This window comes from Azolla caroliniana, unplaced genomic scaffold, assembly GCF_043228905.1.
Source record: "Azolla caroliniana isolate FFs.n. ecotype wild unplaced genomic scaffold, voAzoCaro1.0.p SCAF_8, whole genome shotgun sequence".
Taxonomy (NCBI): Eukaryota; Viridiplantae; Streptophyta; class Polypodiopsida; order Salviniales; family Salviniaceae; genus Azolla; species Azolla caroliniana.
Window position 1 is genome coordinate 17,938,283 of NW_028230443.1, and position 25,553 is coordinate 17,963,835.

At 42.5% G+C, this 25,553-nt stretch overlaps 1 protein-coding gene, 1 non-coding gene and 1 pseudogene across 2 annotated transcripts in view; 1 reads left to right on the top strand and 2 right to left on the bottom strand.

Moving 5' to 3' along the window:
• Positions 1-12,240, bottom strand: part of LOC147861202 (putative germin-like protein 8-1) — a 32,336-nt gene extending 20,096 nt beyond the window's left edge. The window contains exon 1 of the mRNA XM_087324043.1: positions 12,093-12,240. Coding sequence (XP_087180169.1) covers positions 12,093-12,240 — 148 coding nt within the window. The remainder of the gene's footprint in view (positions 1-12,092) is intronic.
• A 2,721-nt stretch (positions 12,241-14,961) lies between these two features.
• Positions 14,962-15,910, top strand: LOC147861203 (germin-like protein subfamily 2 member 4 pseudogene; annotated as a pseudogene).
• A 7,375-nt stretch (positions 15,911-23,285) lies between these two features.
• LOC147861204 (U5 spliceosomal RNA) lies at positions 23,286-23,406 on the bottom strand. The gene has a single exon (XR_015530174.1). It is a non-coding gene; the product is annotated as a U5 spliceosomal RNA (small nuclear RNA).
• Positions 23,407-25,553: the final 2,147 nt, after the last annotated feature.

Below are 25,553 nucleotides of genomic sequence, written 5' to 3' on the forward strand. Positions count from 1 at the left end.
CGCATAGCCGACCACTCTCATCACTTGTACCCCAACGCCCTATTTCACATCGCAATGCATGTGAGCTAAGTCGCATGGAAGCAATGGTTCGAATGGAAGATAACAGTATGGGCTCTAACATGTATGGATGTGTTCGATTTCCCCGTTCCGCGAAGAATATGGTTTTGTAGTTAGGTGCAACATGTGTAGTATAATGTGTGAAGCGTGAGCCTCCACATTTGTCCCATGTCATGATACATTGGCGTTGCAAAAATGCCTCATTTACAGAGGAATCTAATGATGCATCATGAAGCAAGTGTCTCGCATCCCATCTACCAAACCATTTTTCTATATCTTGCATCCAACCGGAACACAAAATTTTGCTTTTATGCGTCTTTTGGATCTTTTTGCTTGCTTCCCACGCAATTCTAGGAAGTCGATGTGAGGGACTTTTTTGAACCTTAAGCATGTATTCAACAACCCTTTCCATGGCCATGATCTCAATGGGAAGCGATCCCATCTCAAGGAGGAGGAGGGTGTAGGGCGTTTGTTTCTTAACTTGTAGAAACTTGGTAAGAAAATGCTTTTGGACATTTTCAAACTCTTTCCACATAGATTTAGGGATGCTACCGCCCCATACTTCCACCCCATAGAGAAGAACTGGTGTCACCAAAGTGTCGAAAAGATATTTCTTGAGGACCCAACACTTAATATCTCCAAGATTGCATGTGTTCTCAAATGCATATATGCTCGCTTGCCCGCCTCTAAGCGGCGTGTAGCACATTCATTCCATCTATGATTTGAAGGAACTTCAAGGCCAAGATATTTGAAGCTTTCCACACATTCAAGTGGCTCATTGTTGTACATAATGCATAGTTTATCTCTTTTTTGGCTCTTCACAAGCATAATCTTTGTTTTAGAGCTATTGACACTTAATTTAGTATGCATGCAAAATTTTTCCAATGCCTTCATAAGCTTTTGTGCATCTCCTAAAGTATTTGCAAAAAGCACTACATGATCTCCATATAGCAAAAGCATAATCACAACATTCCCAATGGCAACTTCTTCAACACATTCTTCCTTTGCAAACTTGGTAACCATTTCTTCCAATTCATCAATGCATAGACCAAATAGTGTTGGTGAGAGTGGGCATCCTTGCTTAACACCAATAGTGCTTTTGAAAAAATCTGAAAGTTTATCTCTCATGCGCACACAACATATAACCTTCTCATAAATTCGGGAAATTGCAAGCATATATTCACTTGGCACCTCAAGTTCTTCCATTCGCCTCCAAAGATGCTCACGAGGTACCATATCAAAAGCTTTCTTGAAGTCTACAAAGCAACAATATAAACCTTTACCTCTAAGGCGACTTTCCTCCGTTAATACTCGAAGGGTGATAAGGTGATCAATGGTGCTATGGTGTTTCCGAAAGCCAGCTTGTCCATAAGCTCTCTTACCACTTTTTTCAGCCCATACACTTATCTTTGATTCCATTATACATCCAAATAGTTTTGCCATTAATGAGCCAACCATGATGGTTCGATAGTTGTTTACATTATTTATATCTCCACCTTTATGTAAAGGTTTGATCCAATTTGTAGTCCAATCGTACGGCATACCATGTTGCAATGCATCATTAAACATATCGCTTATCCATATATGTGCTTCCTTTCCCGTCCATTTGAGCATTTCAGCCTTTATACATTGAAGATCGCTTGCCTTTCGAGAGGCCAATTTCTTAAGTCCTATGCATATATCTTCAATTGTAAAGAAGGGAGGCATATGTGAAAGAGAACCATAACACATCATCTTTCCGGCAAGAGATAACTCATATAAATTCTTACAATGCATAGACAAGTCGTGAAGAGTTAAGTCACCATAACTCTCAACACGTTTTCCCTTTAGATTTCCCCAAAATTTAGCACATGCATGTGCTTTCTCTTGCGTTTGGATAAGTTGTTGAGTAACTTCCCATATTCTTCTCTTTCTTTGAATAAGCCTTTTATACTCATGCAAATGCTTTTGGTAATTCTCTTTATCCTTAACTACATCCAAAACCATAAGGCACTTTCGAGCTTCATGACATTCTTTATCAAACCATTTTTTCCTAAGTTTCTTGGTGCATTTCCAAGATGTGCGATTGGTCGAAAAACATTTGTTTGTACATGAGAGAATGACTTTCTTGAAAGCTTCCCATTTGCATTCTAGTGTGGCACCATGTTGTATCTTTGTCATTTGTAACATATCCTCAACCATCTTGGAATACATGGGTGCTCGCTTAAGGTTCACGCTCAAGTGCGGTTGTTTATTATCTTCAATAGCCTTCTCACAATCAAACCTATGCATACATTTGAGATCGATACATTAAGGCCTATGATCGGATTCCGGTGTCCATTCACCAAGTGAGAATTTATGTATACGATCCAAAATACATTCGGAAAGTAGCACATAGTCAATCACACTATTTCCATTGTGTTTTCTACATGTAAAACCATTAGTGTTGGGCCATAAGGAAATACCATTTGCAATAAGCAATCCGGTACTATTGCACATTTGTAGGAGTAACTTCCCAAATTGGTCCGGATCTTTTTCATCGCTAGAAGAGCGGTTATACATTTGCATATCCTCTTGCATCCTTGAGATATGTGGCATGAAAGATTCTTGTGAATCAAGTTGGAAACTTCTTGTACGAGCATTCATGTCACCAAAGACAATAACTTCCCCTTTGGATTTGAAATAAGCAATATCATCTTCTAGATTGGCAAACGGTTGATCTTTATCCAAACAAGCATAAAAGTTAGAATCTTGATGAGGGATGTAACATCCAACTACAAAAGTGGGCAAATCATTAGGTGTTTCTATTTTGAGCCATATGTAGCATTTATTTTCATCATTTTTTATGATTGACACATATTTCTCTATTTCCTTCTTAATCAAACATGCCACCCCTCCTTGTCCTCTTCTTTGTCTTGGATTTTTCTTCCATATCAAAGAGTGTACATTATAGTTTCCTAAACCTTGAATCCTTTGAGTATCATGCTCCCATGTCTCAACAAGAAGTGTGATATCCGAGTCATCAGTGAACTCCTCTATGCCAAATCCCGCATTCCATGGGTATCCATTGCAATTCCAAAAGCATAGTCGTAAAAGGCGTGGGTTAGTCTCATAGATCACGTGTCCCTATTTGCCTACATTTCCATCTTTAGGCACATCCTTAACCTTGTTTTTCAATCTTTCTTCATATGCTTTACGACGAGCATTTTGTTGTGAGATAGTACGATCTTCACTCACAAAGCATTGTGTACCTTTGAGGTATACCCAACTATTTTCGAGTATGATCCGCCGCTTTGTATCATCTGTCATTGTGCATACAATAGGCCTTTCTCCGGAGCGACTAACACCATGTTTCCCAACTCGGTGTGCCCCATATACATTCACATCTGACATCCCATAATGCATGCTAAAAAATTCACCAATGGCCTTTCCAAGGGATGCGGGTGTTTCAATACTCTCTTCTTTAATCCCACGGATGACAATGTTCTTTGATCGTCGTTCACGTTCTTTCAATTCTCGGACATCTATGTTTTCGATATTCTTCTCTTGATGCATCACATGCATATTAGATGAGTTTGATAGCACATCCCCACCACATACATCGGCCCATGACTTCGTTGTACATACATTTTTCATCTCACTTACATCCCGCCTCATCGTGTCCAATTTTTCTTCTTTTAATGCTTCCTTTAACTCAATCTTGTTAAGGCGCTCATTTGTTTCAAAAGAAGCTCTTTTACATTCTTGAATCTCTTCTTGAAGTTTTGCAACCACTTGTTTAAGACTTTCATTCTCAATGACAACACTTTGGAGCTTAGTATTCTCTTTCATTAACGTCCTAATCTCTTCACCTTGCTTGTTTATGGTTTCTTGAAGAGAAATCAAGTGACTCATAAGCATTTTGTCCATTGCATTAGAATCGAGATTTGTTGGTGATCTCGGCTCATTATCAATTATACCCCCAAACTTTGCGGCGGTTTTACGAGTATTTGCCATTGTAGGGACAAAACCTACGGGAAAAGAGAGACAGAGAGGGAAGGAGAGAGAATGTACCTTTCACTCGATTTAGGGCTTCAAAATCTACCTTCCGTTTGAGGAACCGTGGGGCAAAGATGGCTGCGGATGAAAATGCTCATAACTTCTCGCTACGGTAACGGAATTCAGTAAATGAACATTCTTTAGAAAGCTCTCTCAATGAGCTTTCCAACGAGCTATAGAACATAGAAAACGATGGCCGGAGTGAACTTACAGAGAGCTTTGAAAGAGAGAGAGAGAGAGAGAGAGAGAGAGAGATAGGCACAAAGAAACGGTTTATTTCTTAATAGCAATAGTTAGAAAATGACAACAACCTTCACTAAAGGTTACAAAGTCACTTTATATAGTGACTATCCTAGGGGAACTGACCCTTTATGCTATTTACAAAAATAGCACAAACTTTGGTTCTCCAAAGGGACAATGTGAATACGGCCATTATACACTCGTATTCGACACTCCCCCGTAATGGGTGTGTCGGTTTGAGATTCCACGGCACATGTGGTACCGTGAAGATAACCATCGGCTCAACGACCGTCGGGTCTACGAACCCGATCTCTTCCGACGAGAACGCAAAGGTCTTCTTGTGCCTCCTTAGCATTCTCCGAAACCGTTCCTCGGCCGGTAGTAGAAAGCCGCCCCCACCGACCTTGAGCTCCCATAGCGTTATGTCGGTGAACCGGTGTCCTATGCTAGCCGGATCTCGTAAACTTAGGTTCGACACGACCCCTTTCATCCGTAACTCGCTGCCCTCTGGCAAGGGTGCCGCGACTGGCCTCACCTTCCGGTCCACAGTCTTGTACTTCGTGTGCACACGGGCCATCCGATCCAACTCGACGCTCTCCCCGAAGTCAGCGATGACTTCGTACATCATTTCCGAACTAACCAGAATTGTCCGGTCTTCGCTAAGGCCTTCTTCGAACACCTTCTTTAATTCCCCCATGGTGTCGTGGAAAGAGACCGCCTCCACGGCTCCACCAATCTCATCATCAGGGCCTAGGACTCCGCACGCCCTGAGACGTCCCTTCGCCCGTTTCTTCTCCCGACCGCTAATGCCAGTATTCGTACAGCCTCCGTTGTCGGAGAACCAAAATTTCCTATCTATAGTACATGGTTTCCTTCCTATGGTACACGTGTGCGGTGTTTCTGGGGTGTCTGGACTATCGCGGCCCCACGCCTTGATAGCCCTCTCTAAAAATCCCCTTGGATTTCGCCGCAAAGGGTCTCGCGGTTGCGCTCGTGGTTCAGTCGCACTGTCAGAAATTGGACGAAGTTTCGACCATCCTGGCTCTTCACGCGTGTGTACTCCAAACCGTTATCCAGCACCTTCGTCTCCATGCGTGCTGTCGTAATGTACGGTTCTCCGAGTATCACCGGATGTGAGGATGTCTCCTGCACGAAGAAGTGTTGGTAAATCTGAACATCACCAATTTTCACCCGTACATTTGGGCATGCCCCCTTGTAGCTCCTCCGTGGTGCGCGTCGCCACTCGTATTTTCCACCCGTGCTTGGTGTTGATCGGCCACTTGCCCTTCTGTAGAAGTCCATAGACATCAGGTCGATCTCCGAACGGTGGTCTACCAACGCCACCACCGGCTCCTGGCTGTCTCCGATCCGAACCGGGGTCTCCCTAGTGGCTCTTGCCCAGTGTAGCTTCGAATAGTGGCTTTCTGCCAGCTTGTCTTCCAAGGCCATGTCTTCTAACTCCGGCTCTGTCGAAAGCCTTTTTCGCTTCACCAAGTCCATGATGGAGTATTGGAATTCTTTCTTGGAGATCCCATGCACTTCCCTCAGCAACAACTCCACCTTCCGTAGGTCCGTCGTTCTTTCTATCTCGGTGCTCAACCGGTAACTGGCTTTCTTTGCTTTATCCAGTGCGCCGGAAGTACCAGTGTCATTCTGCTTCGCCCCGAACTAGGTCTCATACCACTGTGAGGGTCTGGCCCCTCCGGCCTTCCCCGCACGCTTGTCTTGTACCAGAACCTCGTAGTTTTGCCACGTGGCTTCTACGAAGCCGATCTTTTCCTCGACCGGGTCACTCCACCCGGTGACCTACCAGACCCGTCTTTCCACGCGGTCCGCTTCCTCCTTCCTCAACCGCACGTTAGCGAGGCCTTCTAGCACCAACGGCCAAAACCCGGAGTCCTTCGTCCTCCGGCCTTCATCACTCCCGACGTGGATTCCTGTCGACACCGTGCAGTGGATGTTCTCTGCATGGCGCGCCACCGCTTCTTCCATCAGCCTTTTCATTCCTCCGAGTCCAATATTCAGCTCCAGGGCTCTCCGGGTCTCGCTAGCATGCACCCGCCCGTTCTAGAGGTACACCAAGTTAGCCCTTATTGCTTCTACGAAGTTTGTGCAATCCTTCCGGATGTGACCGACCGCGTCACACCACAAGCACCGATGCCCACCCGGAGGCCTCCGGTCGCGAAACTGCTCGCCGCCGTCCCTCCTTGCCTGTGCAATCTAAAGGTCTCGTACCATCTGTGTTAGCTCTTCTAGAGCCGCTCCTTTGGATGGGCCCTTGACCATGTTGGTCGAAGTTGAGCTTGTCTCAAGCCAATCCTAGGTTTCCTCCCTTCACGTAGGCGGGGGTCCCTCGAGCTTTCTTGCCACAACCGCTCTTGTCCCCGATGAGCCCTTGTCAACCCACTCACGTCGTTTGTCAAAATGGCCGTATACTCTCTTTACCATGGCCCAGTTGGCCGTCAGCCCGTCATCCGTCTCCATTAGCAGACCCACCTGATCTGGATCCCACACGTCGATGGATTTGACAAACAACAAGACGTAGCTCATGTCCAACACTGCTCTGTCAAGTGCCGAGAGCCGTGCGAAGTGTTCTTCAAACTCCCAAAGAAGCGCTGACGCATTCATCCCCTTTCCGGGGGTTTTCACCCAATCCATGAAGTTCCGCTTCGATAACCGAAGCACGCCAATAAGCCCGTACCATTCGCGGAGCCGCGCTTTGAATTCTCCCCAGGTCCGACATTCAGCCTACACCTCGAGCACCTCTACGTGGATGCCCGGTGTCGCCACCCGAGGGAACCCAGTCAAACGCCTTTCCTTCGGGATGTCCCTCATCACCATTTTGCCTCGGTATGCCACCAAATAACTCGTGGCGTCCTTCTCATCGACCTGGCCTATTGTGCCGACAATTGCTTCTATGGCCCTGACGAGGGCGCCCGTGCCGTCGCAAGCACTTACTATCCCATCGACTGCTGCCGCCATGGATTCGGCGAGCTCTGATCCCCTCATCCTCGATTCCTCTACCGCGATGTTTCACGTCAGGTTCACCAAATAATGTCGTGTTATTCTGCACTGGTAGGAGAAATCAAGGCGGGACCGCGGGGGCCCTGAACCGGGGAATAAGCGAACAGAGGGAGGAGCGACACAAAACCACAGTCGAGCCACGCGCACAAATACACAGAGAACTCACAACGAAGATCGAACAATGAATAAGGCAAATATATATATATGATCAAGATTACAGCCGGCTAGCCGGTAAGCGTGAACACGCTGACACCAACTCACACAACGCACACAGTCAACGCGAGATAGAGCATCTGCCGGAAGCACTTGGGCTTTCCACAAAGCAAAGGCAACCTCCCAAACCCAGCAGAGAACGATGAAAGACAGAGGAGAAGGGCACGGTCCCAGTCTGATAGCAGTCATATGCCTCATAGGAGCCACACAAGATGGGTCTCCCATATGCCTCATATTATACGTAGATGATATGTTACTCTCCGGCCGGGGTGCTGGAGAACTTGCCGATCTTGTTCGACAACTGTGGTTGAAGTTCACAATGAAGGACCTCGGTCCTACTCGACACATACTCGGAATGAAGATTAGTTGGCTCCGGAATTAGCGACAATGTTTTTTGTCTCAAGACGACTTCATTAGATGTATCTTGGAGCGCTTTAACATGCAATCGGCCAAATCTTCTTCGATGTTGCTCCCCATTAATCTTGGATTGTCTCAGCAAGACTGCTTGACATCCGGTACGGTACGGTATACACTAACAGTCGGCTCCTTGATGTACATGTAAAAGAATAAATGTGCGGAAACGTGTGCGATAGACACTAAGTACACAATTGGTTTCGGAAATTCGACAGTTAGGTAAACATAGAGAATGGTGATAGATGGAGAGACATAGAGAGCAGACAACAATTTCTATTTCGAATAATGAACACTCTGTACATACATTGTGCTCAGTGATCAATTTTTATACAAGCCCTTGACGAGTGGGCTGACACAAGTAACATTAGTACTTCAATGCTCATAAATGAACCTAACAATAAATATGTCTACAATATTCCTATTTACTATAATAGGAATATAGACCCTCAACGGCCTCCGGAATCCTTCCTACTCGCCTCACGGCCCTCGGCCCTTGATTCTTGGTTCTCAGCTTCTTCAACCGAAAACGCCCATGTTGAGCTTGTCTCTTAACAGTACACAATAGTCACAACACGACCTGCCATTGCTCATGCCATCGGAGTCGTCACTAGATTCATGCACAACCCAGGATGATCGCATTAGAACGTAGTTAAGGATGTGTTCAGATATCTGGTAGGCACACAAGACCTTGGCATCCTCTTCAATCCGAACAAGAATTTAGGCGTAGTCAGCTACACCGACTTGGACTTTGCCGGCTGTGTGGATTGTCGAAAGTCAAGAACTAGATATTGCTTCAAATTCGTCAATGGGGCAATTTTGTGGAAGTCGAAACTTCAAGAGTGCACGACCACTTCAACGACCAAGGCCAAACACATAGCCATGTCCAACGCTGCGAAAGAGGCTCTATGGCTCGGTTAGTTGGTGTGTACGTTTCGACAAGCCAATCCCAATTTGGCTCCAATTGTCTACAACGACATTCAGCGTCTTGTTGCTCTATCAAAGAATCTAGTTCATCACAATGCCTCCAAGCATATCGAGGTTAGGTATCACTTTCGTCAGGACTGTGTAACTTCAGGGAAGCTCGGTCTCAAGAAGATCTCCACGACTGACAACATATCAGATGGGATGACCTAGTGTCTCAGAGCTAACCGATTCCGGTCTCTTCGGCATCAAATGGGGTTAAGGAGTAATTCGTCGGATAGAGTCATACAATAGAGATAGCTCCGAAGACTCGTCCTTGACAACTAAACCGGCTTCTTTTCGGTCTTCATCTATTCGACTACAGGTCGATCTACTCAAGCATCTCTTTGTATAACATGTACATCTTGTTTATATTACAGGGTTCTCCATAGTGTATACACCCATTATGGGGGAGTGTCGAATATAGGTATATAATGGCCATATTCACACTATTCCTTTGGACAAACTAGGTTTAGGACAATTCTGTAAATATGTCAAAGGGTAGTTGCCCTAGCGCAGTTAGTATATAACTAGCTTTGTAACCTAGCTCATGTGGTTGTTGCCTTCATTTTGTTGTAACTCTGAGTTTTAATAATATAGTTACATTGTGTGCCTCTGTGCCTCTCTTTCTCACACTCTGTCTCCATGATCTTATTTTAACTAGCTAACTTGGTGATCTCCTTAACATAACTATTGTTTTCGTTTTTGCATTGACGGTCTAAAACTCCAACAATATTGAAGTGCACTATCACATCATCCAAGTGTGCATTTAGGCTAGAGTTGTTGACCTATAGCACATTAGCACGAACCTTCAGGTAGCCGACATCTTCACAAAAGCTTTAAATTAGGAGTCAAGAAGCTCAAGCAATTTATATTGAACCTTGTTCTAACGATAGCCACATTGCCGAGCTTGAGGGGGAGTACAACACAACCGACGAAGCCGACAAGTACATTGCAACAACCGAATAGTAACCAACCAATTGATCGAAGTTCACCAACGGAGCAATTCAACTATCAGCACAACCGACCAAGGGGAGTCAAAGCACGAAGCCAAGCTTAGTAATCGACCGAAAAAATGAACAGACGGGCTAGTTGAACAAGGAGAACAAAGTAGTCAAATGAAGGACAACATATACTAGTCGTCCAATCAAAGTCGACCCGACCAACCATCCAAACAGAGAGAGAAGGAATTCAGAAAGTTGAAACAAGCCAAACAGCAAGACGACTTTCCGACAACCGAATGTTGTGTTTGAAGGGGCGTGTTGAGAGTCAAACCCAACTTTCCCAATATAATGGCTTTTACACTGGCAATGGACACACTAAGTTCAGGTTAATTTTGTAAATAGTAGAAAGGGCAGTTGCCCTAAGTTAGTTGGTATTTAAACCAACTCTTTTGTAACCTCGTTACTGTTGGATGTATTTTTTGGTTGTAACTATTTCTTGTAATATAGCTTCTTGTTCTCTCTCTCTAATTTCTCTCTCTCTCTCTCTCTCTCTCTCTCTTTGTGTTTGTCTTACAAACACACACACAACTTCCTTCCGCTGCACGACATCACCTGCAATCTCCCTTTCGTTACATGAGCCAAGACCTTGGTTTTATGCATCGTAAATCACTTCAAGTTTTATGCATTACCCAAAACACTGATATAACCATTACTTACCAAACAAACAATCTCAATCGAAAAGACCAATCAAATCACTAGTTGGTTGGTTTACTTTGAACAAGGAAGCCATCAATTCTCATAGATCTCTCCTGGGTTTTCTTTTATAGTAATAGGATTAATAGTCTCATGGCAATAAAAATACTAGAATTCTTAACACTCTCATCTACAATTGAAGCTGAATTTGCAAAAGTAGCATGGGACACTAAAGTGATACTTATAGGTATGATGATGTCTATGTGCATTGTATTGTATCTCGATGAATTTAAAGTACTATCGAACCAAGTATAAAAATTGTATAAAATAGATATAACATTATGATCATGGTAGGTGTTACATTTTATAGGTAGAAGAGATCATAGGGAAGTTTGTAGTGGGAATGTTCATTGTGACCAACTCTCACATGAATGTGTTGTGACCGTCATTGTGAACAAGAGACAAGTGTATGTTATATTATTTATTCTAGTTTTATTTAATTATGATAAATTTGTTATTTATATTCATGTCTATTATTTCTAAAATGTAATATTCTAACAATACCAAATGTTGTAGTACCAGGTTTAGGAGCACTACTACAAGTTGGACACAGGAGACATGTAATGTTACCTACCGGCTTACATGTGTCCTACCGGCAACACGCATTCAAATCTTTCCCAGATACATTTATTAACGTAATTGTGTGTTTTCACAAAAAGGACACCGAAACTGGAATGATTAATCTGACCATTTATAAGGGAAGATTACAGAGGTGATTAATGTGAGCGTCCAATGCCCAAAATGTATGTATTATTCAAACGGATAGACAAACAGATATAGTATGACGATGAGGTACTTTATGCTGGAAAGATTGATTAGGTCATGGTGCCGCTTGTTATTGATTGTACGTTCATACTACGGGTATTCAAGCCACGCTGGCGGCGAGGGCGTCCACTTCAGACTGCTCTATGCCGAACGTATTCTGGAGCACCATCCCTGGCAGTGGTGGGTTGGCGGCAAAGAGGGCCACAGCGAGCTGAGAGAGCCCTGGATTCTGGCTGTTTAGGGCGGCGATGGCCAGCGCTGGAATCTTCTTGTCCAGGTTGATCTGGAAGTGGACGAGGCCGCGGGGGAAGACGAAGAGATCGCCGGGGTAGAGCGTGGCCTGGAAGAGCGTGTTGTTGGGGGCGGTGGAGACGAAGCCGACGGTGAGCGTGCCCTGCACCAGGAAGAGCACCTCGCTGGCACGCGGGTGGACGTGGGGTTGGTTCAGTCCGCCGTTGGGCGGGAAGTCGATGCGAGCGATGGACAGGCCTTGCGTGTTGAGCCCAGGGAAGGTGTCCACAGAGGCCAAGGTGACCATAGCCGCCTTACTGCCATTGCTGCTTCGCTGGGAGCCACTAGTATAATGAGAATCATATGTGGTTGCTGCTGTTGCTGCAGGTGCTCGCAGCAGCGTGGACGTGAAGTCCTGGGCTACGACTTTGTGGGCTGGCTTGCAGGTTACGCCATTGATGGTGATGGCTGCAGCTGCATTGGCATCGGCCACACAGAAATCTTGCAGCGGGTCCTCGTCCGCTGCGCCCACAAGTAGGCCAGGAGGAGCTGTGACATATAAAGCGACAATAAGGCTGAGGAGGGCTAGCAATCTAGAAGAAGAAGAAGAAGAAGAAGGCATGTCTGTTGTTGTTTCTTATATGTGAGGCTGGAGGAGTTTGTTGTTGTTTACTGAATGTGCGTGAATGAGAGACAGTAGGGAAGGATAAGGATGGGGTAGGAAGATGAGAATGAGGATGTATTTATATACAGACAGAGAGAGAGAGATAGAGAGACAGAGAGCGAGACTGTGTGTGTGTTGTGTGTGCAGAGCCTCGAGGCAACGCGTCGTTGAATTGAAGGCACGAGAGAGAGGAGGGAGAAATCGTAAACCTGCAGAAAGAAGGAAAGAAAGAATGAACGAAAGAAAGAAAAAGTAAAAGGCCTTCCCTCTTCAATTAACTGACTGGCAAACAAGACGGACATCTTCTCTTTCACCTCTCACAGACACATGGTTGGAAGCACCATTGTTTATTGTTGTAGGATATGTGTGGCTTCCTTCGAATATGTATGGATGTGTGTGGCACCATATTTGTGAGCACAACATTGATCACATCCTACATGTGACTAATTCTCAAATGTGTTTTGAGAGTTGCAATGATATGACAAAGTCCCTTACTAACCATTTGCCTATTCCGTTTCACATATCGGCTCGATTTTGTCACTACCGATGATATGCTACACATTAAAATGTAATAGGCGATATTGGTAGCATATTCTATAATGATTACACCTAATTATGTGATAACAATGGTCACATGGTTACTTTTGTACACAGATAAGAGTTACTAGGTGCCACGTGATGTAGAGAGTTGCGAGGTGGCACGCATTAATGGTCTAGCTTTTGCATAAGTAATTCTATAGAAAGGGTGTCCTCTTACTGTTTTGCTCTCAAGAACCTCAACAACCAACCAGTGTGTTTACTTGTCTTCCTCATTGCTTGTGTATTTGCTTTTGTGTTATTTTATTCACAACTCATCTCGCACTTTGGATGTCATTTCACATCCGCGCCATTTTGAACTTCTTCTAGCATCATGATCCCTATTACGAACCTTATTCACATTATGGCAGACTAATCAACTACAATTGGAGGGTGTTGTGCTTCGGGAGTCCTTGGTATAAGAACATGGCCCTTCTGTTCCATACACCCCAAGGCACAATTTAGTCTGGCCTCTCGTTTGGACCTAAATGTAGGATTTAATGATAAACTTGATGGCAATTAGGAACTTATACATGGGTTCATCAAATCAGATCCGCTTATCATGTGTCTCTAACCCTAGTGTATATTGACAATTTGAATTTGGTAGGTTTTGCCAATATGCTCCTAATAGGGCCAACATAGGTAGTGTCTACTTCGTTCATAAAATAGCCATCACCATTGTTGGAAAACTTCCTCATGTTTTTGGCAAGCTAAGAAGGTACTTTCGGTGAAAATTACAGTTCATGTCTTGTTGTCAATAAACACTACCACCTACAACAAGGTTCACGCCCAACCTTATTATTATATGCCCATTTGAGTTTTGGCAATTGTCATTCCATGCCATGCCCATTGGATTGAACTACCCCTCCTAAGACAACTTGAACAATCCTTACCAAACCAATTACACTCAAATTTGTGACATAGGGATGGGCTCCATCCAACCTACTCACTAGTCACTATGCCATGGGAGGAAGTCAGTGGGGAGGATCTTCTCACAATAAGGATTAGGCAAACTTGAAAAGAGGCCCACAACATAGAGATAACCATAGAGTAATTGAAGAAAGCAAGGGTCAAAGATAATGAATGGTTTGATAGGGACATTGCCTTCAATTGAGAAAATTTAACAAAGAAGCATTTATGTTGGTTTACTATAAGAGCTTCGACAACCAACACAACTCATACTAAGGTTTAGAAACTAGTGGTTTGCTTCAGATATGGTGATTAGGAGGTCAAATGATAACGTCATTTACCACAACCTTGATGGAACAATATTGGTGGTGCCCAATGAAATTTCCAATAAGTGGTAGGAAGACAACCCAAATTTGATAGACATCATCATTGTTGAACATATGCATCTAGGTAATTTGTAGAGGCCACTTCTATGTTGAAAGATATTGCCTGCGTTTGTGACATTGAATGCAATTATAGCCGAGAGCCATGCATGTTAGATGTATTTACTTTAATTGAAGAGGACGTTCAAGTTCTATCTTATAATGTGAAAAGTAAAAAAACTAGGTTACATGCTCCATACATAGTCTAATGGGATCTATAAAATGATAAGGGTGAGATTGTGTATTCTTCGTAGTGGAATGTAGGGGCATGCATTAGGAATCAATGTACAGTGGTTAGCAAGCCGGCAAGCAAGTACACACCTCACCCACACACCACTCGTCGACATAACCAATACACTATAGATGCCTTAAGCTTACAATTTCACAAGTATTACATGTAAAGCATCCGATACACCACGAAAAGGCTCCTCTTGAATGTTGTCAAGAGAGCTGCCCAAAAAATGGTAGAATATCTGAGAAACCATTAAGTTTGGTCCACCATTGATCATTGATAAGAAGCATCTCAAGAGACGGAGACAGAGACACACACTTAGAAGTTCGGCCACACATCTCTCTCTCTCTCTCCCCTTAGTTTCCGGACGAAGGAAGCAAACAAGTACGCACCCACCCACCCCCATCGCTACAGAAACACAGACACTCAAGAAATACAAGAGTATACGGCACTCAAGAAATACAAATACGTATATATATACATCTCCTAACCTCCTCGTCCATCATCCACCATTACACTCTCTCTATCTCTCACACTCCCCCAGCAAACCCTTCCACGCCTCTCGCTCTCCATCTCTGCCATAGCATAGAATAGCTTAGTGCATATACAACACATTGCTCCTATTATCCGAGAAAGTGAGGATATGGCTTCCCTCCCCAATTCTGTATTGCTAGCTCTCAGGCTTCTATTTGTAGCTTTATGTGTCACAGCTCCAGGACAGCTTGCGGGCGCAGCAGACGAGGATCCGTTGCAAGATTTTTGTGTGGCCAATGATGATGATGATGGTTATACGGCCATCACCATCAATGGACGCACATGCAAGCCCGCCTACAAAGTCACAGCCGAGGACTTCACGTCCACCGTGCTGCGATCATCGGCCGCAGATCCTCGGCCCAACAACGGCGTGCAGGCGATCGTCACCCTCGCCTCTGTCGACAACTTCCCGGGGCTGAACACGCTGGGCCTGTCCATCGCTCGCATCGACTTCCCGCCAAAGGGACTCAACCCTCCCCACGTCCACCCCCGTGCCACCGAAGTGCTGTTGCTAGCTCAGGGCAAGCTCACCGTCGGCTTCATCTCCACCAACAACACCCTCTTCCAGGCCACACTGTATGCGGGCGATCTCTTCGTGTTCCCCCGTGGCCTCCCCCACTTCCAGATCAACCCCGACGAGAAGATTGAAGCGTTAGCCATCTCTGCCCTGAACAGCCAGAATCCAGGGGTGTCTCAGCTTGCGGCCGCCCTGTTTGCCGCCGAGCCACCACTGCCAGGCATTGTGCTTCAGAACACGTTCGGCATTGACCAGTCTGAAGTGGATGCCCTCACCGCCAGTGTGGAGGCTACGGTGGCTTGAGCTAAGGTGGTGGCTCAAATGTCATATAGCATGAGCATCATCATCTACGCACCATCTATCCACTGAATAAATGATTGGCGATCGTCCACCATTTGTAATTGTGGTTTATGAATGAACATCCTGGTTGTACTTGCATTGAATAAGACAGGCACAGGCCTCCCATGTTGCTGACGTACTACTGTAGTTTATGATTGGCGTGTGCACATTCAATGAGCAACAGATATACGTTATAACCACGTTTTATTATTGTCTTCTAAAGTCAAATATCACCGAATAGATTGCACATTATGATTGTTAAACATAAGGAAAATTGTGTGTAGGGAGTACGCACTATGTGTGGAAAATAATAATAATAAGCAAAATATTAATATTAGCAGTAGTTGGTCTTTTCACTAGGGCCTAAATTTGACGGGTTAGTATTAAAGTTTTCTGAGGTGCATTTTTTAAAGATGTATCTCATATGACATAAGATTGCAAAAACCAACATGTCATTCGACATTAAAAAATTTAAATGAAAAGCTCCATATAATGCTACATTGTTATACATTTCATTACTATAAAAAGTACAAAAAGATACACAAATCAAGATAACTACCTCATAAAGTTAATGAAATACATAAAATAAATATCGTGTTAACGATTTTAAACCAAACCACAAACAAGATATGTATCAATAATTATAATCTATTCTTGCAAAGTGGATACAATAAGCATCAAATAGAAAATCATACAAATTGAATACTTAAATCATAATATATTCCTTATTGCCGAAAAAGATACAAAGATGCTTATCATACATGATTCGTCATACTAAGCATTGTCCAATATGTGTCTACTTTAATGAAACCATCCTTCTCGCTTTCTCTTCAAACCAAAGGTTAAATATATCGCACCAACAAATGTTTGTTGTCTCTTGAGCATTTAAGGATATAAACATCAACGCATCTAATGTTTCCAAAGATAAACCATTTCTAATATTATTTTTTATGATATTTTGACGTGAAAAGCCCCGTTCACATACAATTGTACTAATAGGCATAGTCATACATAGTTGCCACAATTGCATCATACCCTGAAATAATTGCCACCAAGATTGTGGTTTGCTACAAACATCCCATGCATTATGCATTCCTCTTCCTTTAGCAACTCTTACAGGCATACCAACAAAATCTTCGTGTTTATTGAAGCATCTTTTCATGTCAACAATTTGGTAGTATGTATTAAACTTCCCAATAAGTTTGTGCAACCATTCCTGCTTGGCATAGGGTGACCGTCTTTCGATTGATGATGGTGATCGGGTATTTAATCTTTAGTTTGCCTTCTTCACGTTGGCGGCGAGGTCGTCCACTTCCGACTGCTCTATGCCGAACGTATCCCTGGCAGTAGCGGGTTGGCGGCAAAGAGAGCCACAACAAGCTGGGAGAGCCCATACATCCAACGTGCAGGCTTAATGTCACAGCATGAGCATCATCTACACACCATACATCCACTGAAAATTTGAATAATCCATAACCATTGGTAATTGTCCTTTATCAAAGAACATCCTGGTTGTACTTGCATTGAATAACACAGCCATAGGCCTTCGTGGAGTTTGTTGTGGTGTCCTTATTGCCAACGTACTACTGTATTTTTTGATTGACGTGCGCACATTCAATGAGCCATAGATATAACCGCATTTTATTATCGTCTTCTAAGGTCAAATATCACATATGGAACCAAAAAGTGAATCATTTTTAGGGAGATTAAATATTGGAATCAATTTAGGAGAGTACGAACTCTCCATGTTCACGAATTTTAGAGTGTTGCTATCGAGATTGCACGTTGTGATTGTTATCCGGAGGGGAATGTGTGTCAGGAGTCGGCACTATGGAACCAAATTGAATCATTTTAGGGTGTATATTTGGAACTAAGTGGGTAGAGTAGGGACTCTCAGTGTTCACAAATTTTACAATGTTGCAATCGAGATAGCACACATTGATAATGTGTATAGGGAGTGGGCAACATTGATAATGTGCATTTTATCCAAGTGTCATACACTTGAGTCTTATGTCACTTGGTCATGGCAAAAGATGCACCTAATAAAATCAACGGCCTTCCTCCTCGAATGCACGCACATTGGTAGAGGACTAGATTGACAGTTGCACTAGAAAGCAAAAAAATCGAATGTGATTGAATGGAGCACATTGTATCGAAGTGTCATATTCTTGAGGCATGCACTTGATCATGTCAAAATATGCATAGTTAATTAGTCATCTCGCCTATACCTATGCAATAGCCATGCATGTGATTGTGAAAGGAATGGGTATAGGGAATGGACACGATTGAGAAAGTAGGTAAAAACAAATTCAAATGTGGTCAAATGCAACACATTGTATCAAAGTGTTATACTCTAACTCTTGCATTTATATATGGAAAAATATCTATAGTTAATCAGTTGCGTCACATGTGTACAATACCTCGAAGTCACATCTAACCTAGTCGTTAACGTTATAAGTCATCCTTGAAGAGGTCTGAATGGGTTCAAATCTCTATTATGAGTTTGGAGTTTTGGTATATATTTATAACATTATCCCCTTCCTTCCATGAGGAGTGCCACGAGTCACAAGGCACAAACTAGGACTTGACTTATTCGGATATCAATGATGAAATTTAGTTAAAAGTTATGCACCATTAATGAGATTCTCAATGCTCGATCCACATGTGCATAACCCAATCAATCAACAAAATAATAATAATAATTGTGCACAACCTTGAACTCCAAAATGCTTTTCACTTGATAATTTGGACCTTTATTAAGCTAAATTGGAGGCGGTGTGGTGTATTGATTGTGTGCGCCTCACAGAAGCCCTTCTATTAATCAATGGAGTGCTCCCTCCTGTTGATGTCATTTGCTTAGGGATCAGACCAACATATACCCTATTGGTGGCGAACTAGGCAGAGGTAGTTGTCAAATACCTTTGAGCCACTAACTAACTGTTGAGAGGGTCTAGTCGAATGTCTTGCATCTAGTCAGTGGTGGTTTTTTTATGCATCTTTTCTTTTGAAATTTGGATATCGAATGAAGAAGTCATGAACTTTTTTCCTACCTAAATCTTCATATCCACGCCTTGCTTTTTTCTGCTTCTTTTTTCTTTTTTCCTCTTTTTTCCTCTTTTTTCCTCTTTTTTCTTCTTTTTTCTACTTTTGAAAAATGCTTCTAACTTTATATCCCATCAAGTTCCTTCTTCCATTAATACTTGATCCTTTCATACCGCTCTTTATTGTTAGACAACTTAGCATCCAACATATTTGCAACGGTCTTTCCATACGAACAAAGATTGACTTCATACTTGACATGGGTCCAAAGGCCAATGAGTTGGTGGCTGGTTGGTCATTTATTTATGGTGAATGTGAGTCCCCATGATAGGTGTCGGTGTCGTCAGAACTCGAGTGTCTCGATTGAAGGGGAGTTGAGTAGAATCGTCAGAAGCTGCAAAAAATGAATATTGACTTGCATGTCAAGTTCGGGAATGTTGAGGTATGTTTGATGACATGCCGCATGACCCGGATCATCCCAGCTTCTGTCAGTGTCACGGTGGTGTGGGGTCCAAATCATTACGAAAGACTTTTCATGTCGGTATTATGGTGAAATTATTGTTGGTTGTCATGATACTTGTGCCAATTTATCATGCCAACAAACTGATTGGATTATTGACTTGGGCGCCTCATACACATAAACAAAGGAGTTAAAATGAAGACAATATCTTATTATCACCACTCTTAGTACAAAGAGGTCTAGCACCAACAATAGAGAGAGAGAGAGAGAGAGAGAGAGATTAGCAGAGTATGTTGGATTTTGTGGAATGACATCCCCCACAAGAAAGGGGATGTGCCAATTCATTACAAATCGAGGTTTTGGCAACATCAAGGCTATTGAGGTAGGAAGGTAAACAAATTCTTAACCTTCAATTTAATCGGATGACTAGATTGGGTTTGGTAACAGTTAAGGATGCTATGTTGGTTTCACAAAGAAGATTAATCACTTTTCGAACAATAAGATCAACATTTCGTATTCCAAAAGGTTATAACTTTATTTGGGATAAGTTGCAACAAATACTATCTTCGCATGAGCCAATTCCTAATTTAGATGGGCGATCTCAAGAGCTTGATTGGAGGTTTGTTGGAAATAAGAGATTGACTATGATCTCAACGAATGTTGCTTATCACAAGTTGATTGACAAACATAAGTGGTTGGAAGAAAGGGTTATAAATGTATGGGGTTTTCATAAGCCCATTACTTCGTGGTTTCATGTGATCAAGGTAGGTTGGTGTTCTCGACTGATGCTACGAGCCAAGGTATTATTTGGAGCGTTATGGTTGGAGCTTTACCATTAGGGGATGCATTAAAAAGAAGAAACATTACTAAAGGATTGTGTTTCTTTTGTTCGATGGAATTGGAACATAGTAGGCATTGATTTATTTCATGCCCGATGGCAAGGATGGTTTGGAGGTGTATCAGTTTAGTGTGGATGTCTCTAACAGGAGTAAGTCTATCTTCCTTCAGTTGGGTTTTTGCACATATGGAGAACAATGAACCGATGCCTCATTTTCAAATTATTTTTGAGTTCTTGAGGTATTGGGGGCTATGGTTCAATTGGAATATGCGGAATGCCTTCATTTTTTATTCGCAAGTTGGGGTGAGAAAATATGTTCTAAAGTTAAAAAGACTTCTTTTGTGGCAATTGACAGCGCTAGAGAAGTCATGAAATCTCAACCAGGAAGAGAGAGAACTTTGCAACCAGGAAGAGAGAGAATTGGTGTGTAGGGTGGCATTGAGTTTGGTGGCGTAGTATTCTTTAGATCCCTTGATAGAAGGGTCCTATACTTTGTAGTAAGTTAGTCATGGTGGTGTTTTTTTCTTTCGTAATGAAAGCCATTATTTACGAAAAAAAAGGAAAAAAGAAAGAGAGATTAGCGTTTGGTTTATTAATTATATCGCTAATCTCTCTTATCTCTTAATTACAATTAGCGAGATAGAAGAGGAAGCTTAAATCTTTAAGCACTAGGAGAAATCTTAAGATTGAGAAGAAGCTTAAAAGACACTACAAAGTTGCTTTTATAGTTTTTATAATATGAGTATGGTCATTTCACACTAGGCTACCCATTGGCTTGCATCCCCTTACTTGGATTGTTCTATCCCCCTTTTTGTAAGTTAGTTGCTTAGTGATCTTGTTGGTGCAAATATCTTCACAACCAATGTGCCACATGCCATTTACTTAACAATTTAATAAAATAATGAAAATTATATTCCACTTGAATAGTGTAAAAGAGGTAATTGCCAATTACTAGAGCACATCACTATAGAGCTACTCCTAAGGCAAACCTCATTACCAATATGTCAGACAACCTTTGCTATAAGTGGCAATTTAGAATGCCAACTACGTTTCATGATCCATAGTTAGAGTTATGTAACATTCTATTTCCCTCTCTCTCTCTCTCTCTCTCTCTCTCTCTCTCTCTCTCTCTCTCTCTCTCTCCCTCTCTCTTCGTAAACATTAACGTGTTAATAAGGAAAGTCAAATTACAATGTACAGAATATGATATCGTATTGGCTCACCACAAAATCAATCAAGATTCCCATCACATCCTTCATCTCTAGATACATCATTATGAACCTCTATAGTCCCATGTGATAAAGACAAATGCAAATGATGGACATGATGCTTTGCCAACCTATAAATCCCTAATTCCTCTTGTGACAACCTCCATGAAGTTTCCAGTAAGGATAACCATTGTAGCAATATGCCTTTCAATTGTCGAATGTGTCTTCAAACACCATATTGTGCATAAAAACCAAGGCATTCCAACCACTTATGCCATAATCCCCAATACCTTAGATATATAAAGGCAATCTTGAAATGTGGGGAAGACGTTCTCAACTATAAATGACCAAATTACCCATTGAAACGAAGATTTTGACACAGGGTACAAATGTGTATAGGTATAAATTTCTAGATGCAAACCTCTCATGTGTTTAACTCGATGGGATAATATTGGTTTTGCCTATTGTGGGAAAGGATCAAATTTTTCAAAATGGCTAAGAAGACAACCCAATTAAGATTGAGGCCCCGATAGTTGAATGTATGTGTCTACATAATTTGTAGAGGTCACTTACATATTAAAAGATACTCCATGTGAATGTAATTTTAGGTGAGACCCACGCATCTTAAATGTATTTATTATTGAAGAGGATGTTCCAGTTCCATCTTACCATGTGAACAGTCAGCAAAACAACATACTCCATACATAGTTTGATAGGAGACGAGGGTGTTAAAGGTGAGATCATGTACTCTTGATACTAGAATACGAGGGCTTTCTTAAGGAATCAATGTGAAGAGGGCAAAACAATATTGGTAAGAAAGCACAGTTCTTTTATGGACACGTGTGTATGTTGTGTCAGTAGTGTCTAGAGGGGGTGTGTAGGTGAGGCTTGTACTAGGAAGAGGCCCTAGGTGAAACGTTACAAAATTTAAAAATGCCTTAAACTTACAAATGGCATGGTTACTTTAAACTCCCCATAAACCAAGACAGGTTTGTTTTGAATATTAAATGTAGATAGAATGTTGTAAAAGATTGAATTTTTTTGTAATCAAAGACACACCCTTTAGCCACATCTCTCTCTCTCTCTCTCTCTCCCCCCCCCCCCTTTTAGTTTCTGGACGAAGTATTCTTCGACGTTAGTGTAGGCCAAAAACATAAAGACAAACACAAATACAATCATTGATATGTGCACCACATACACATACATTCGCGCACCACGGACACATTCAACTATCCTATCATTAATGGGCGATGAAGGCATGACTCAATAAAAAAAGAATTTCAAGGTAATCCCAACATCTTAAGACTCACAGAGCCTTCCAAATCAATCGAGACTATCATGCCCCAAAGCTACCAATGAGGCTTGGAAAGGGGAGAATCACTATTTCCACTACGATCTCCTTTGCGCTTGGTTGAACATGACAAAGTGGTCTTCTATGGATATGAACTTTACAAAGTGATAAATTGCAAAGAGTGAAACCCAAAAGCCCACTTTACAATTAACCAAAACATTAACTTATCTTAGACACGTCCTCACCATTCTATTTCTACTACGTCTAAGCCATCATCATTGTGCTGCAAGTACTCAGACCAATTTCATCATCAACTTCAGCGAGAACAACCAGGAGCACATACAAAATTACTTGTTTAATGCATGACATTATCCACTGACTACTACTAAACTGCATGTTTAATCCAAAATATGATTTGTGAATGTTGCAGCAAGCTGTATGATTGATATTGGAATGCGCAGCCTTTATTGCAGAATGCTTTCCCCTTTAAGCTCTCCATAATACCAGACCGTTTTAACACCACTATTTCAATATGCATTGCATTATATGCTTTCCTTAATTACATACTGCTTCAAGACCATCAGCAGAGGGTACTTTCATATGATTTTTACCGTTTTCTTCAACATCTTTACAGTGGGAAGCTCTGTATAGAGCCTCCCTCCCAAAAATTAGGGTTAGGGCGTTTGAGGTAGGAGGAGCACACGGTATTCTTTAGTAAAAGGCGAAAGAATAGTTCGCTCTGTGCTCAACCCACGCCTTCCCGCTGAGACTTACAAATGCTGGTGCCTTCAATTTATAGTCCTAGAGTTACCTTGCCTTTCTATGTGGGATGAGCGAAATACGAGTCCTCTTCTTCACCCACACACCTTATTTTTTGTTATTCACTATTTCGTAGAAGTACATTTCCCCAAAGGGAAGGGCTTTCTATATGTCATTGTGACATGGGAGAAATTCGAACTCGAAACCTCAAGAAATTCCTTGATGTCCAAATGCCGCCCAACACCATTTTTTGGAGTCTAGTAGTGTTTAGTTTGGAGACGGAGACTCTCTCTGTGTAGAGAAGCGATGAGGTTGGTGCGTTTGTGCAGCTTCCTTCGAATATGGATGGATGTATGCAGCACGATTCAGAGCACTATATTATGGTGTGGCACCATCCTACATGTGACTATATTATGTTGTGGCACCATAACATTGGCACATGCTTGATTGCTTCAAAGTTCACACTCCCTTAATAACTGTTTGCCTCTTCTGTTGTGCCTATCTCCATGATTTTGTCACGACCGATGAAATGCTAGCCATTAAAATGTAAACAGTGAGATTGGTGGCATATTTGTATTATTCCACCTAACTGTGTGATAACAATGGTCACACGATCACTTGTATGTATAGATAAGAGCTACCATGGTCTAACAATAGCGTGCAGGCGATGATCACCCTCGTCTCCGTCGACAACTGGGCATGTCCATCGCTCGCATTGACTTCCCGCCCAACGGTGGTCTAAACCATCCCCACGTCCACCCGCGTGCCACCGAAGTGCTGTTGCTAGCTCAGGGCACGCTTACCTTCAGCGGCTTCATCTCCAACAGCAACACCCTCTTCCAGGCCACATTGTATGCTGGCGATCTCTTCATGTTCCCCCGTGGCCTCCCCCACTTCCAGATCAACCCCGACGAGAAGAACCCAGCGTTAGCCATCGCCTCCCTGAACAGCTAGAATCCAGGGGTGTCTCAGCTTATGGCCGCCCTCTTTACCGCCGAGCCACCAACTGCCGGGCATTGAGCAATCTGAAGTGGATGCCCTCACCGCCAGCGTGCAGGCCAGCCTATAGCTTGAGCTACGGTGGCCCAATGTCATATAGCATGAGCATCATCTACGCACCATCCATCCACTGAATAATTGACTCCTGCACTCTTGATCGGCGATCGTCCACCATTGTAATTGTCGTTTATCAAATGAACATCTTCGTTGTACTTCCTCTTGGGGACAAAGGTCGTCAAAAACTAATTGACAAGCACACACAACGAAACGAAATAAAATAAAATAGTTTCTTTTTCCCTTAATTTCTGTTGGTTACATACATATGGGAATGAAAATACAAAGAAAAACCGATTGCATTTAGGGCATACTAGTCTTACAAAATGATTGTCAATGTCAAGATCCAAAAAATTCTTGGCAGTCACGGTGGAATCACTGAACCATCAAGTTAACAACAAAATGTTGGAGGAGCATGGAGAAGCGGTCGAAATGTTGTTTTCTGGTTCAAGTTAACAACAAAATGGTGGAGGAGCATGGAGAAGCGGTCGAAATGTTGTTTTCTGCTTTTTTCCTACAGGGAAGAAGATGAACAACACAGAAAAAAAAAAATAGGCACACACTAAATGTTTTGGCAAACACTTAAATAAAACCTGTTGGGTAAACACACAACAATACCACAATTCCACACTGAAGCTAACAAATCATTTCCCACTTCTGTTGTTGTTAAATGACTTGAATTAATTTTTGTGGTTTATGAAAAGCCACGTCTCTCATCTGCATGAAGTATATATTGTGGTGTCCCTTTCATGCAAGAGCATGCATTTGAACACACCACTCTTTTAGTCACTCCCGTTTAGCACATCACCCATTTTAGCCCACCCTTTTAGCACACCATTTTGGGACACGTGTAGCTAGGCCGTCCCAAAATGGGTTCTTTGTATCTTCTATATATTGAATGATAAGTATGAACCTAGCTAGCTGGTTTGGTTTCCTTTTATGTGCATTTCACATAATTGGTGGAGAAGCGGGCTCAAATTTTAGCCACTACTACATTATTCATGGCATCCCAATTCCCTTTCGCCACCTCCAACGTCGATACCCCGATGGAGCGTGAGTTCTCGCAACCTCACGCACGACCTCCCCCTTTCCAA